The sequence below is a fragment of the Enoplosus armatus genome, chromosome 4, assembly GCF_043641665.1.
Source record: "Enoplosus armatus isolate fEnoArm2 chromosome 4, fEnoArm2.hap1, whole genome shotgun sequence".
Taxonomy (NCBI): domain Eukaryota; kingdom Metazoa; phylum Chordata; class Actinopteri; order Centrarchiformes; family Enoplosidae; genus Enoplosus; species Enoplosus armatus.
The window spans coordinates 3,518,409-3,533,695 of NC_092183.1; the positions used below are offsets into that span (position 1 = coordinate 3,518,409).

The following is a 15,287-nucleotide window of genomic DNA, read 5'->3' on the forward strand; positions in this document are numbered from 1 at the left end:
TGGTAGATCAGAAGGCAGGCCATAAAGAGCTTTTTGCAGTGAGTCAAGCGGTCAAACGTTAAGCTTATCATCACAGTACGATTTTCGAGTGGGTTTTCCGTTTCTCCCGGTTCAAACGTCTTTAAAAGCGTTAAGATGCAGCATAAAAGGCTTCTCAGCAAACAGGTACAGCTGAAAGATATGTGGAAACATTACTCGCACTCCACAGGATTTAGGTTTTTGTTATTGAAAGTGAGAGATGTATAATCTTTTTGGATTCTTTTTTTTTTTTTTTTAAAGAAGCGTTAGGACATTGTTAGCTTGTCATTTCATGATTGGTTGAAGATGTTCCCAAGCCAAAAAAAAGGTCAGGGGTTATTTAACAGCAACTGGCAGAGTGGGAAGATGCAAGAAAAGTCACTGCTTCGTGGGAAAAGGTGCACATCCGAACGGGTCGAGCTCCAGCGGCTGTGAGGGCGGCGGCTGCTGCTGCTGCTGCTGCTGCTGAGGTCCACTGTGGATGACCATTTCTGTGAAGGGCACCGCCCCGAAATCATCCATGTTTCTGCTTTCTCCAAGATCACTGTGAAGAGAACCCGTCCAGGACTTGCCATTGGCTGTGCCCATGTCGCTCTTGCCGTCAGTGAGTCCTTGATACTGGCTGTGACGGCTGCCATCCTGAGGATGGAAAGGTTTGGCCCCAAATGGGTCTAAAAGGGCCTCATCCACCGGCAGAGAAGCTCCTTTGTCCTTCCCCTCAGCCATGGTTATATCAACGCTGATGTTCTCTTTAGAGTCAGAGGTGCTAAGGAACTCGTTGCTGCTCTGTGAGTCTCTTCGACCAACCTTCTTGTGTCTGCGGACTCGCTCAGGTGTGCGGTAAGTTGGCTTGTTGGTCTTGCGGCCTCCAGTCGGCGTACCGTGGTGGCGTTTGCCGTTGCTGCCGCCTGCTGTGGCCTCCTGCTTGGTTTTTCTCTGGCGTGACGACAGCTTCTGGAGGCTGCGCTGCTTCAGCCTCTGTTGCTGAGGGCTGGCCGACTCCTCAAAAGACGTCCGGAAGATATCTTCTGCGCTTCTAGAGGTGGTTGGAGGCGGTTCGGTGGGGCCCGGCTGGAAGGGAGAGAAGCCGAAAATATCAATGCCCTCAGGGGAAATGGGCGGCGTTTGGCCCATGGGAACATCACTCTTGCCTGACTTGGAGAGGTTCCGGTTGAATGGCGCTTTGGTAAAAACATCAAACTCATCTGTAGCTTGCTGCTCATGGCTGACTTGCCTGAAAGGCGCTTTGGCAAAAATGTCCGAGCTTTCTGGAGGTCCGACAGGCGAGGCTCCTCCGAGGAAGGGAACAGCACCAAAAACATCCACTGGATCCACAGCTGGAGCAGCTCTCGCTCTGCTGGGCGACTCAGGCGGGGTGATCAGAGTCATGTCAGAATCCTCCAGAGGACTCCTCCTGGTGGAGGCCAAAGCTGCTTTACCAACCAGAGCTTTCTTTGAGCGACTCTTGACCCTGCTGAGGTCATAGTCGGAGTCAGAGCTGTGCTTGTCTTCATCCTCCTCTCCCTCTTCTTCGGAGTCCATCAGCAGAGGCCTCTGTCCTAAAATCTCTGGCTCAGTGTCTTCTCCATGCTCACTGTTCAGGCCTTCTTCCTCCTCTGGCTCCTCGTCCTCGCTGCTTTTCGACGAAGGAGGGTCAGACTCGAAGTCGCTGTCGGACTCTTCACCTGGTCTGCAGTTGCTCTTCTTGCCTGGCTTGTGCTCCTTGGCCGCCACCGGCTGCTGCAGATCCTCTGCCGTGGTTGAGACGGGGGCAGGAACGCTGACTTCCTCATTGGTCTTTATCACATCTGTACCTGCAGAAACAAGGCAAGAGTTAAAGATGTTACCAGTCGTCTTGTATTTTTAATATTCTCTTGAATGTGCCTTTCAAGTTTTGCTTCTTGAAGACTTCTTGATGGTTTTAAGTTTGATGTTTTAAATAAGATGAGTGACAGAAGGAGAATCTTGATGCCAAAAGTACAAGTTTTCATTTCATGAGAACGCCTCATGGCCCCTCTGACCTCCGTAATATGTGGCATTGCTGAAATCAGGATTACTTGGAAGTCCACGAACACAAATCCCAACAGTTTGAAATCACAAAACTCAATATGGTCTAAAAGCTGCTCTGACTTCTCTACTCTGACCCGGCAATAAGAAGCGCAGGCTTAGAGGCGGAAGAAATGAGATGCCCGGCTTTTCAAGATTCACAAAGATTCATTGGTTTTAAATTTAAATCTCACGGTGAAAAGATTTAAACTGTCAGTCACCTCCTTTAGACTTTTATTATTACAACACCATACTTCTGCATTTCTATAAATTCTGACGCACATTTGGCATTTGCTGAAAAACGTGTGCCTTGTGTAAATTTATTTCCAAGACATTTGCATAATGACAATTTAGAAATTAGCCTAATTAGCAAGTGGATAGCCTCCAATTATATTGAAAATAAATTGTGCCATACACAATGAGCCAATTTATTGTTCCTTATTAGTGGAAGCTCTACATCAGAAAGCAGAGAAAGGATCCCCTGCTGTGAACACAAAAATGGAAACCTCTCCACGTCTTCAACCGTCCAAACTGGCAGGACGTGATGACAGATTAGCCAAAAGCTTTGTTAATGACAAAAGAAACAATGCAGTAATAAAACATATTACTGACGAGAGGTGCTCTGCATCTGTTCGCGCCACCCGACTGATTCCCACTTGTAATCACGTTCACAATCTCACACTCTCACAATAGAAACATCTTTAATCATGAGAGGAGACCACAGACCGACACACAGATTTGTTCTGTCGATGTTCGTTTGGGGGGGGAAAAGCTGAAGGATTACACACTGCGTCCGATCTCTTTAAGATACAGATAAGTGGTGGAAAACATGCATGTGATTGTTCTCTTGTCTGATGGGAGATAAAATCTGTTAGAAGCGTCTGACGGGCGGGCAGCAGCTTAGAGAAGTCTCTTCGCTCACCCAACAACTACGACTGAACCGAGACTGATTTGACGAAGCTGCAGAGAGACGAACATTTACGAGACTGAGGGACTCAAGGCTGCTGAAAACAAATGACACAATGCTAATTTTATTACATAACAAATAATTATGTAGTTGGAAAAAGCTCCTTAATCAACAGTTTGGAAATTGTCATTAATGCCAAGTGTTACTTGTATCTGCTTCTCAAATGTTAATGTGCTATTTATGTCATCCAGTCAGTGTAAAATTATCTCTGGTCAGATTTAAAAAAATAAATAAAAAAAGACTTGAAGACGACACTTTGAGAACTTATTTCACATTTTCTTTGACATTTTATAGATTCAACAATAAATCATAAAGGAAAAGAATCATTAGTTGAGTCTTTAATTACGTGTCATTGTGGCTGGAATTCAGCAACATTAAAGAAATAAAATAAACACATACTTGATAAAGTACAGCACATTTTCTCATCATATCCACTGAATGCAGAAGCTGCTTCCCCCCCCACTTCACTTTCTATCCCTGGAACTGAGAAACAGATGTCTCAGATTTTATTCTAACAAATCGCTTAATTGAGGTTAATTTGTTTTTACTTCACAGGACGATTTGTCAGTCTGTCAGATGACCTGTAGAAATGTAAATGACCCCAAAATGAAAATAATTTTTAATAAAAGATACTGTATGTTAAGTGGTTGAGATAATAACAAACTGAATCCGTGTCTGTTCAGGCGAGAATAACGGGATTAGATGGATTAAAATATCAATAGGAAAAGACAATGAATTATGAGCCTGTTTGGGGTCACGTCGCTCTGGAGGACTCACACTTTTAACTTTACAGTGCATCATGTATTTTTAGACCGTTTACTGACTGTGTCTCGTAAAACAGGCTGCTCTGTATATTTAATTTAAATAACAGCATGTTAACCTGATTATTCAATTTCAAAAATGAGAACGTAAGTTATTTATGTAATTTGAAATATGTATTTCAAGGCAGCCGTATAAATCTGAGGAGTACTCACACGTTTGAGGAGTTTTAGCACTTTGTGTCTTACAAACATCTGCTGACATTATTTTACCATCTTAAAAAGACATTCTGATGCTTCTACTTGAATGCGACATCTTTAACGGACTGTGTGTTAGACGTAATGCGACTGCACACAAGAAATAACACTACAGACAGAAGGAAACACATGAAGGAGCACAATTACAGATAAACGTGAAGAAATTTAGGTCATCCATAATAAAGTCATGAAACCTGGAAATATGCCCCTTTTTTTTTTTTTTATGTATTTGAAGGGAAAAAGAGTCAAATGAAAAATGTTAAAAACTTACATTTCCTTGTTTATCACCATGAGGGCTTTAACGTGAACGATGCAGGCCAATGCATCTCAAAGAGTAAAGCTGCTTATGTTTTTATGTTTCACACACACACACACACACAGTCGACATCATTGTGCATTAATGTTTGTTTTGACCATCACTGTACATCCGTTTAGTTTTGTTGGCGTTAGATTGGACGACCGAGAGCTCAAACAAAGACAGCCATGTTAACAACAGGAACATCTTGCACGTGGTGTAGTGGTGGAGAGACTCTAAACTTCCCAAAACTTTAAAAGAGCTATAAAAAAGGAACCAAAGTGAATTTTGATTTTGAATGTTTTTTATTTATCAGTAACATTCTATAAAGAAATACATTCACACTCACAGTATGATACAGGACCTTTTACATAGTCTGTTGCAAAAACAAGATATGTATTAGACAACGTTTTGATCTATAGGTTGTATTCTTTCTGCAGGAGAGGTACCAGGAGCTGCTGATATCGAGTGTAACTAAAACTTATTCAACACTTCTAATGAGAATGACTTAAAATGAAAAGTTCCCAAAGTTTTAGTGATCTGTTCTGGGGCTCCTAAGGCCTCAGCAGGATGTAAAGCTGATCTAGAAAGGGGGGGGGGGGGGGGGGAAACCAGACCCCGAGACAAAGAGGACAAAGCACAGAAAATTTGCAAATGTAAACAATATGTGACAACATATTCAATGTCTATGTTTGCTTGTTCATCCCACAAGTCCTGGGATAATATTTCACGTTTCCTCGCACTTTAAAAAGGAAATAAAGTGCAGTTAATGGCTCTGGTCATCCCTTTCACTTTGATGGTTCGCCTTTTCAAACTATAGATCCATCCACCAATACACATGAACAAGATGTTTCTGAGTATGGCTGTCTTACTAAATGACAAACGAAAAGAAACAAAGCAAATAATAAAATAAACTGAACTGGAATGAAGCAAGGTTTTCTCCACAGAGGCAGTGATGTGAGCGGAAACATGAGGCGGGACATCAGGCAACATTTACTGTTCTCCAAACTTACCTTCAGCTAAACACATGAATTACATCTTACCAGTTAATGTATTTGTACAAAAATGTGTATGATTCATGTCTGCATGGATGACCGTCTCACTTGCTGCTCTAAGGCGGAATAACAGCAGCACAGTGAGGATTAACAAACATACAGCCCTTTAGGATTGTATGGATTTAAAAAAAAGAAACAAAGAAATCAAAATGTTCACCATTTTGACGGATATCATCAGCACGCTCTCGTCAAGCACTCCGTTCAGCACGACAATTTACATTTACACTACTGAATGTGCCATCAGCCAGTTGTGTTCAACATAAAAACAGAAAAATAACACAGTTTAGAGTTTCAGAGTGTGTCAGTTCTCGTCCTATCAAGCAGCTCTACGTTATGTGGGAATAATGCTTCCTAACATCAAGTTCGCGGCAGAATAACTTGTTCACCAGCCTCCAGTATTTTACCAGCCAACGTACTTTCTAATAAAACCTCTCTGACTGTTGGAAAACTCCTCAGTGCCTCATGCATTTCATTTACCTGCCAGCTGATTTGAATGTCTCACTGCTGCTCACTTCCACTAAACATTTAATTCTTCAGCTAAATGTCGTCCGACACTAAAACACAAATCTTTTGTAATCGCTGCGGGACACAAAGCTCTGTCAGCCGTGTTGGTCAGGTAGATAAAATGCCACACGAAGGCACTTTGTATCTGGGAATGGAAACCAAACGACTTCCACTATGAAAGAAACCCTGATTGATGCTTAAAAAATTGCAATAAAAAGAGGAGTTGAATCAAAATGTGCAGTCACACCGCCAGCAACTTCATGGCTTCATAGCTGCTCAACAATTCTGCTGCCATCACAATATAAAATTCATTTTTTAAAGCTGCTATTTGTAGATTTTGTTTTTAATTATTCAGACAGATTCATTAAATGAGACAATCTTGTAAAATGTGGTGACGTTGCTCTGAGGCAGAGTTGCACTGGGTTGGTTGAGTTAACCCGCGGTGGGTGGAGCCTAAGAAAGACCCGCCCATACATCATGCACAGACAGTCATCTTGCATGTCACACTGTGAGACGGGTCTGATAAAAACCTTGGTCGCGATCTGTCAGACTGTACAATACAGGAACGAATGTAAGAGAAAAGTCATCAATCGTCATCCGTCTGTGCTGCTCTCTTGTTTTGAAAATGCAGCAAAATAAACTTTGGCCATAGTCCTGGATTTATATGGGATGTTCTGTTTTTGGCACTTAATGTCACATCAGCGAGTGTATTCTGTCATCTGCAGATGAGGCTCGTAGCGGCAGCCACATCGTGAGAATATCGCCCTACATTTTTAACAGCGTCAGAAAACTGATGCAGGCCGTCTCTGGTCCCCAAAGCTCTACATCAGCTGTCAGAGGCTTTGTCTCAGTGAGGTCCAAGCAAAGACTTCACCACGTTTCCTTTCCTAACTGTCAACTTTGCTATTACTGGGGGAAAAAAACATCAAACAGCTGATCATCAAAACCGACCAAAGTTCACCCAAACAAGGACACAGTGGCACTACCACAGAAGATAAACCCGGGCTTATTTATGCTAATGACAGGATGTTTTTTTTAAAAAGTTGCTAGCGGCGTGTTTGCACAGGAATATTTAACAACCCAAGAATCACCTGGACCCTAAACAACCAACAGACACACTGTGATGGCACAAACACAGGAAGCTAAAAAAGGCTGATCAAAAACTAGTTGCACATTTTTTCATGCCAGCCTGAAGGAATGACACCCAGTCCCAACAAAGTGGGTCCATTTGACCTTTCTGGGTTTTTAATTCAGTACAAAAGTCCCTTCAATCTGTTTGGTTTCTTTCTCTCTTTTTTTTTTTTTTGGTTTTTCCTTTGATCCAATTTGAACTCAAACAGAATTGTATATTCATTAAGTAACAAGTGAAGACAATAAAATATTTCCACACCTACATTCAAGTGCTTAGAGGGTTATATTGCATCATTATCTTGTCTTATTCTACTCTATACTGTAGCCACTGGACTTGCATTAAGCCTGCATGTTTAAGGACACAAGAGATGAATTTACTGTAGAAAAAAAAAAAGTCTTCTCTCACTCTCCTCTAGAAAATATCTAAGTGTCAAAGCGTTGATGCTGTTTATCATTAAATATAGTCTATGATTAGTTACAAACAGCGTTTCTAAACTGCCTATCAAAACGGTAACTAATTCACATTTAAGGAGCGGAAAGAGTACAGAGGCACAGAAGCTTATTGCTGCCACCGATGTAATATATGTAGAAATACTGCACTTTGATATTCACATTGTTGTAGCACGGCTATGATCTGAGTTCAGGGTTAAACCACATGCAGTCTGACTGGTTAGTTAAGCCGAATGAGAACTAATTATCAGGTTATATTAGAGTGGATGTTAACATCGGCCTCCACAGTAAAGTGCACAGTCCACACGAGAACGTTTGAGGCTTCGTCCCAACTATTAAAAAAAACTAAAATCATATTTAGCAATTTGTGAAGAATCTTTGCATTGCAGTTTCAATGGCCGACGAGGGTCAATGGTCTTTTAATGTAAACAAACGGCAAAGAGCCACAACTTTGGAAGTTCAAGTGTTGCCTTTTTTTTTTTTCCTCAATTGGAGTTTATTAGTACCAGGGCTGAGCGATGTTTGGGTTAATTAATATTTGAGAGACATTGTGGATGTGGATTTTACTATGAATGACTTACTGAATCTACTGAACGGGCCTGAAGAGGGAGGGAGGGGTTGGACAGGGCTCTTGTGTGTCACTGGGCTCAGTACCATCATCTTTTACTCAACTTAAACTCCAAAAATCACAAGCCTGTTTGTACGACTTGGAGCTGGGTCATTAGAGCATCTGAAAAAGGTTCAACAAAAAGGTAGAACGTGTGTAACAGCTAGTCAACATGAGAAATTATTTCTCTGGGGGGGGGGGGCAGAATTAGCAACGATCAAAAACACAGGATCAGGCACAAACCATCGAACGAAAGCAAAATACAACCACAGAGTCAAACTGTCTGACACAGAGTCAACCGTCGCAAGCTAGCTGTAAGTAAAATAAAGTGTTGAGCATTGGCTGAACACCTAATGAGGACCTTCATGAAGAGAAGGGAGCTCTGACAGCATGAGAAAGCCTTGAGAAATCAACAACCGTATGCTTGTGATTCATGAAATCTGCTCAAAGCCGTGGTTTTTAATTAGACTGCCTGTGTATTCATTCTTGTAAACCAGTGAGGGACAACTACACGCTATGGTTTATATCATTGTGCACTTCTGACAGCCCTAATTAGTACCGGCTATGTGTCGTGTTCTTCACGCTGACAGGTCGTCACTTCAGCTTTCACTCGTGTTCATATTGCTTTTAGTGCCGATCGAACTTTTTATCCAGCTGCGTTCCTGGTTGGACACAGCGAGTTGGAAGTTTTTCTTCTTTGTCACCAAAGTTTTTTTTATGCACTGAAATTAAAATTGTAGTTTTATGCAAAGCGTCTCACCATGAGCGTACACTGCATAGTGAGACCCCTGTGTGTTAGTAACTTGCTCCAGCCACTTGATCTGGACAGGGAATGTAACCCCAAACCCAGGCAGTTAGTGCCTTGCTTCACCCTGTGAGCTGTAGCTCCAGCTGACTTGCATAAAGGTTTGTTACAGCAGGGCAGTTAGAGATGATCACCACCAAGCTCAGTATCAAAAGCCACAGCTGATTGCAGTGAATTCAGAAAGCGCTTTAAGCACTTCACTGATGCACCCGCTCACGCTTTTCTTCCTAATTTAAATTTCATACTGACAACAGAAGCACAACTATCCTGCTGACTGACAAACAAAACAAAAATCTGCTCATTGGTTTTTAACGCCCCACTGTGGGGTCTGTGTGGCATAGGAACAGAAGAGCTGGACAGGGGGGGGGGGGGGGGGGCAGGAGAGGGCAGAGAGGGGGCAGGTGGCTCCACAGTGTTGGGTCCTCACGGTAGAGACTCCTCTAAGACTTGCCTGCGCTGGCCACAAACGGGACTGAGCCGAACAGGTCCTCTGGTGGGGGGGGCTTTGCGGTGGAAGCAGCAGGCTGCAGTCGGTCCGTTTCCACACTGGCTGTTCTCTCCGCTGGCTTTTCTGTATGTTGGAGGTCACAGAGGGGAAGATACTTAGATCATCCACTGCTGTGACACAGAGGCAAGGTATCTGAACCACATGGATCTCTGAAGGCATAAACACTAAGTCACCTGCAAATATGGAATTATCCTATTGTGGTTGTCACATCTTCTTCAGAACACCTTGTTCTATTGAACCATATCATATGATTTCTTTTGTACAAACTCACAGTTATGACAGTATATACTAAACTAGAGCATTCAGAGACAGAAAACCTGTGTTCAAGACTGCATAAAACACCCATCACTTCCATTAAATATTATTGACATTTTACAACACTGTAGAAATAATCGAAGGGGTCACTTGCTTGCTCTGAGCAGGTCGAACTCCCGGTCGATCAGCTCCTCCTCGGTCAACTTGGAGAAGTTGTCCTCTCCGAAGGGGTTCCAGCCCGACATGTCGGGGGGGTTGCTGACTGTACAGCTCTGAGAGGGAGGCATGATCCCATCTGAAGCTAGCAGAGGGTTTCTACTGTGGAGACAGAACAGCAGTGATGACCTGTTATTGTTAGGATTCACCTCCAGCACACATTGTTGTTGCAGTGATGATATTAATGCTGTGAGATAATATCTAAGAAGAGTTTCGTCTGACGCACGTAAGTTCACAAATCAATACAGTATATACAACAGGCAGTGGGACAAATGAGAGCTTTTTTTTTACATTTTGAACTCACTTTTTGCACGTTGTAAATGAAATGCTGTCCTTTTTATGATCCCACTGGCCTCTTAATATTCCTTTTACCGTTTTTTTTAAATTGGCAGGTAAGCAAACTTTATGTAGCATATGATATTATTAGCTTATGACAAAGTCAGGCTACTATTTGCTCAGCTATAAAATATTTTCCTACAAGAGAGATCTAGGCTATCAAGCCTACTAAATGTTCTGTACAGCGCTGGAGGATTCAATGTGTGAATCCTCATGTTCTGTTGTTGTTTGTGCTGCTATTGCACACGTAAAAATAAAACTTTGTAGGCCTACTGGTATTTTTTAATGGGTCACAGACATTCGTCCATTCTAAATAGTACATTTCAATCGTTATATATGCAATATATAAATTAGCATCTCTTAATAAGGTTTAAAAAGAGAACACAAGTGTCCAACAATACGATAAGTTCAGGGGACATCACCTGGGGTTTGCATATGAGGGATCCACAGGTGACGGGCCCCCCATCTGGCCAGTTCCAGCTCCAGTTCCAGCAGTGGGCGTGGTAGCGTTATAGGAACCCAGCGGAATCTGGAACTCAAGAGGGGAGGACATATAGGGGAGAGGCTGCTGAGCGGGATGATGCTGCTGCGGCTGATGTTGTTGATGATGCTGCTGCTGCTGCTGTTGCTGCTGCTGCTGTTGCTGGACAAAAGCCTGTTGGTACTGGTGCAGCTGTTAGGGAAGGAAGAGAGGGAGAAGAGGGGGAAGGGAATGAGGGACGGACCTTTGATTTCATGGCGCACAATGATGGCAACAAGATGATGAAATGTTGTTAGAAACCAGTTCTGGATTTGGAAAGCTGGGGACAGAGTGGAGGGGAGGGATGAAGGAATGAAAGTCAAACAGCACGTAGGACACCAAACTGAACAAATGAACTCAGTTCCAAACGCAATAAGGATCACCTCAAACACTGGCTGACAGTCTTTCATTTTTGGCCACTTAAGAGGCAGAAAAACTAAACAAAACAAGCTGACTGATGAATAGTCTTAACATATTATCCATAACAGCTGATAATATGTTAACAGTTAGTCACCTATTTACACATGCAGGATTAGCATTCAGTTGAATTCCAATCGTATTCTCCTGTTAACTGTGGTTTGGTCTCTGCCAGCTCTTTCGAAAATATCTGACTCCTTAGCTGCTAAATGTTCCACTTCCTTCTCAAGATAAAACATTTATCCCCTGATGGATCTGGATCAGACTTCTTCAAAGCGGCTCCTTCTCCATTAGAGAATTCACATTAAAAAAAATAAAACAAATCTGCAGCCACTACAAAACCAATGTTAACTTGGAGTCTAGTAGGGCTGTTCAGGGACTAAAGCGCAGATACACAATACAGCAGCTCTGTGCAGATCTTTGAATATAAGAATTAGTTTTATGTGAATTCTTTTAAAAACGTTTAAAACTCAAAATGTTTAATGTTTGTTACCCGTTGCTATTATTTCATGCCTCTAACCAGGTTCTTGTTACTTTAAATCCTAATTTTGCTGCTCCATCCTCTATCTCCTTTTTCCTGTAAAGCACTTCTGTACGCACCACTGTTGTGCTTTTAACGCACTGTACAAACAAAGTTGATCTGATGTCATTACACCATATTACAAATTTGCAGTCACTTAGCAAAGCTTCCTCACCACAATAAGGAGAAGGTCTAAGGAAACGCTGCTTTTCAACATTTAGCAGGTATCTTGGGAGTAAGAACAGTAATTTTGAGCGGTGCTCTCTTCCCCTGCCTGTGAACTGCTTCATATGTCAGGATGCAACACAGAGGAAACTGCTCGATTTCACCCTCTGTTCGATCCCCTCGTGGCTTCCCTCAGACCAGATTGCCTCTGAAATAAAACAGATGGTACGCGTTCGATGGGAAACAGACTAAAAATTGCGTCGCCCTAACAGTACGCATTTGGAGGACCTGTGTTTGTGTGTTTGATTCAGTAGCTGCGTAAATACTAGTTTTCTGAATATTTGGACAGAGTCAGTAGGAAGTTTGAGCGTCTGCTTCCAATGCTGCTTGGCACAGACATGAGGCGATTCGACTGAAGAGGACTGGCTGCCAGTGTTTGGAACAGAGAGAGCAATTTTAGGGCATTCTGATATTAAATGAAATATTCATCTCCGTGTTATTTCATGCTGTGTCTCCATGTGTTTCGCTGTCATTTGCTCAAACTATTTATTGCAGTTTTGGATAAAATCTTCTGCTCTGAAATCCTGTCATGATTCTGAGGTAGAAGCATCCTCAAATGCTTCAGTGGGCTTGTACACGAACAAAAGCAAATTCAGTTTGATGAATGTCCATTTTAACGCAGACTGCAAATTGAATTCAGGCCTCGACAGCTTTGGTTCCAGGTTCTGACAGAACTCACCATGGCTGCGTACTGAGCCTGGGCCTGGGCCTGAGCAACCTGCTGCTGGTACATCGGCTGCATCATCATCTGCTGCTGCTGGAGCAGAGCCTGCTGCTGCTGCTGCTGCTGCTGCTGCTGCTGGATCAGTGCCTGCTGCTGCTGCTGCTGCTGCTGCTGCTGGATCAGTGCCTGCTGCTGCTGGAGCTGGAGGGACTGGTGCACAGCCTGTTGGTACTGAGGAGGGTTGTAAAGGAATTAAAAATCTGAAATGACGGTTCCAGACTTTGACTTCTTCGATGATGCGTTTTGTCAGTGTGGTGGGCGTACCTGGAGGTATTGGAGTTGCTGTGCATGTTGCTGCACTGCCTGTTGTTGGTGGTGGTGTTGTTGCTGGTGCAGCTGCTGTAAACGCAGGTCACCAGGCTGTAGCTGTTGCAGGACTCTGTGCTGCTGACTGCTGGGCTGGGGCTGCATGGATGTTTGCCCTGAGCCAGGGGTGGGAGCTGAGTGGACAGGTATGGATTGACGGATTGATTTACTACTTTGAACACAACATTGAGCACAGAAGCCAGTATTTTTTTTCCTGAAAGTACCATTTGAAACGTTTTTGTGAGTATACTGTAGTAACTGTTGTCAGAAGTTACCACACTTTTATACACATTTTTTTTGTGTCGAGATAATAACATACCTTCAAGATGATGGCAACTTCTATAAATATAAAATATCAACCTCACAAATGTTCCAACAAACCTTTCTGGCCGTTGCTGACGGGTGCTGAAGGCACGGTCATCTTGACGGGGGTGACAGTGTTGGCGAGGGGCAGGACGTTACTGTTTGCCGCTTTTGGCCTCTGTCTGGGAGCTATAGATGTTTCCGTCGGGCCCACGGACTCTGTTATCCTGAAAAGAAGGATCAAGTTGAGGTTTGAATTTCTTTTGACAAATACCAATAAACCATGTCCCTCAACAAGTTCATATGTGTGTACAGGGAGGTTTGCCTAATACAGCACCAAACTGTTAAATCATTCTTTAGAGGACATAAATGAAATGAAAATTATCAACATTTTCTTCTATTATTATTTTGTAATGCATCTATCAGTACCAGTGCTTGTTTGTATGTAATGAAAACACTGAAATAAGAAAACTCTGTTCCCGTCAGTGAGCAGTACCTGGCTTTCGTCATACTTTTCCTCGCAGCGACCTCACTAGCTGTTAGAGGCTCCGGGAGCGACGTAGGGATGGGAGAGTTCTGGAAAAAGGGGCAGGAGAATTATGTTAATAAGAAACAACTGCAAAGGCTAAAACCATGCTGATTGCTTCAGTCCGGTGACTTACAAAGAGATTTGGCACTGGACAGTCTTTTCCAGCTAATTTGAAGGCAAAGTAGGACACTTGGTAAATGTCTGGTCTCTTCTCCAGGTCTGGTTCGAGCATATATCCTGGAAAAGACAGAGACGTCATTTTAGACAGCATGCTGTGCGGAACAACAGTGGCTGATTGACAGAGGTTAATGCGCATCTTCTCTCTTCGGCCACTTGGTGGAGCTGTTGGTCAAATAACTGAAGATCCACTGCAGGATCTAGCTAATGACTGAAACTATATCTTTGCAGCATTCTGTGCAGTCGTGTTATTGACTATACTTTGACACAGTCGAGCCTCCAGTCTTCACCTCAAACACGCCTTTCCTACGGTCATAACATTATAAACTGAAAACAGAAAAAGTACTAGTACAGTACTTCAAGAGTAATCATAAATAACTCTGAACTCTTCAGAACAGACACATACTGTCTATAAAAAAAAGAGAAATATACTAAATAGCTATAAAAAGTGATTCTGCTGTATCATTACACACACACACATTCTGACATGTTAAGTCTCAAACTTACTGATTAAACAGTGCAACTTGAAGGAGAATTTGGAGTTATCTGGAACGATAAAGGTTCCATCACATATGGCAACTTGACTCTCCCCAAATGGAAGTGCGAAGAAACACAGCTTGTACAACAAGCATCCAAGTGCCTGCGGAGAAAACAGAAACAGTAACTTTTAGGGCTGGGTATCGCTTGAAATGAGTTTAATGTGTTCTATTGCACCATACACTTCTTTCTGTGCCTTTCTTTGAGAATTTAAAATATTTTCTATAAAACCCTTCCATATTTTTAACAAAAAGGCCAAACCTCAAATGCATCACAGCTTAATTTTGTCAACACAACAAAGCTATAAAAGAAACTTAGCCTGAATAAAAAATTATTATTCAAAAAATAAGTGAACAAGACTATGAATCTGACCAAGCATTTGATGCCAACTTGCGCTACGTTTCTGATGCTCAGTGCTACAGACGTATATTGTTTTGAAGTCAAAAAGTTGACTTTGCATTTTGATATTCGGCTAGTAATTATCTAACAGTTTAAAACATTTTAACTGAAACTACACGACACTGGAGCTGTAAACCTCCACTCTGGCCAGAACTTAGGTACTTCCCTCATTCCCTGGAGACTATGAAGATACGGACCAACAAGAAGTCTATTTATGAGATACAAGATGTAGCTAGCTGTATATTGTAAAACAAAACTAATCAATCTGTACTTTTCATATGGCTTGAAGGAGAATTATCTGTGGTATTCATCGCAGATAACACATGAAAAATAGACTTCTACAACTACTTAACATGACAAGTAGTGTCCATCCTTGCAGGAAGTGAAGCCCTGACCCTGGCAGTGTTGCTGCCTTTCTCCA

At 42.4% G+C, this 15,287-nt stretch overlaps 1 protein-coding gene across 1 annotated transcript in view; it reads right to left on the bottom strand.

Annotated features, from left to right (window-relative positions):
• Window positions 1-375: 375 nt before the first annotated feature.
• bmp2k (BMP2 inducible kinase) overlaps window positions 376-15,287 on the bottom strand; it is a 39,611-nt gene continuing 24,699 nt past the window's right edge. The window contains 10 exon segments of the mRNA XM_070904316.1: window positions 376-1,802; window positions 9,331-9,465; window positions 9,812-9,975; window positions 10,632-10,882; window positions 12,571-12,750; window positions 12,880-13,037; window positions 13,303-13,451; window positions 13,721-13,800; window positions 13,887-13,990; window positions 14,438-14,570. Of these exon segments, the coding sequence (XP_070760417.1) occupies window positions 397-1,802; window positions 9,331-9,465; window positions 9,812-9,975; window positions 10,632-10,882; window positions 12,571-12,750; window positions 12,880-13,037; window positions 13,303-13,451; window positions 13,721-13,800; window positions 13,887-13,990; window positions 14,438-14,570 (2,760 nt within the window). The 3' untranslated portion in view covers window positions 376-396.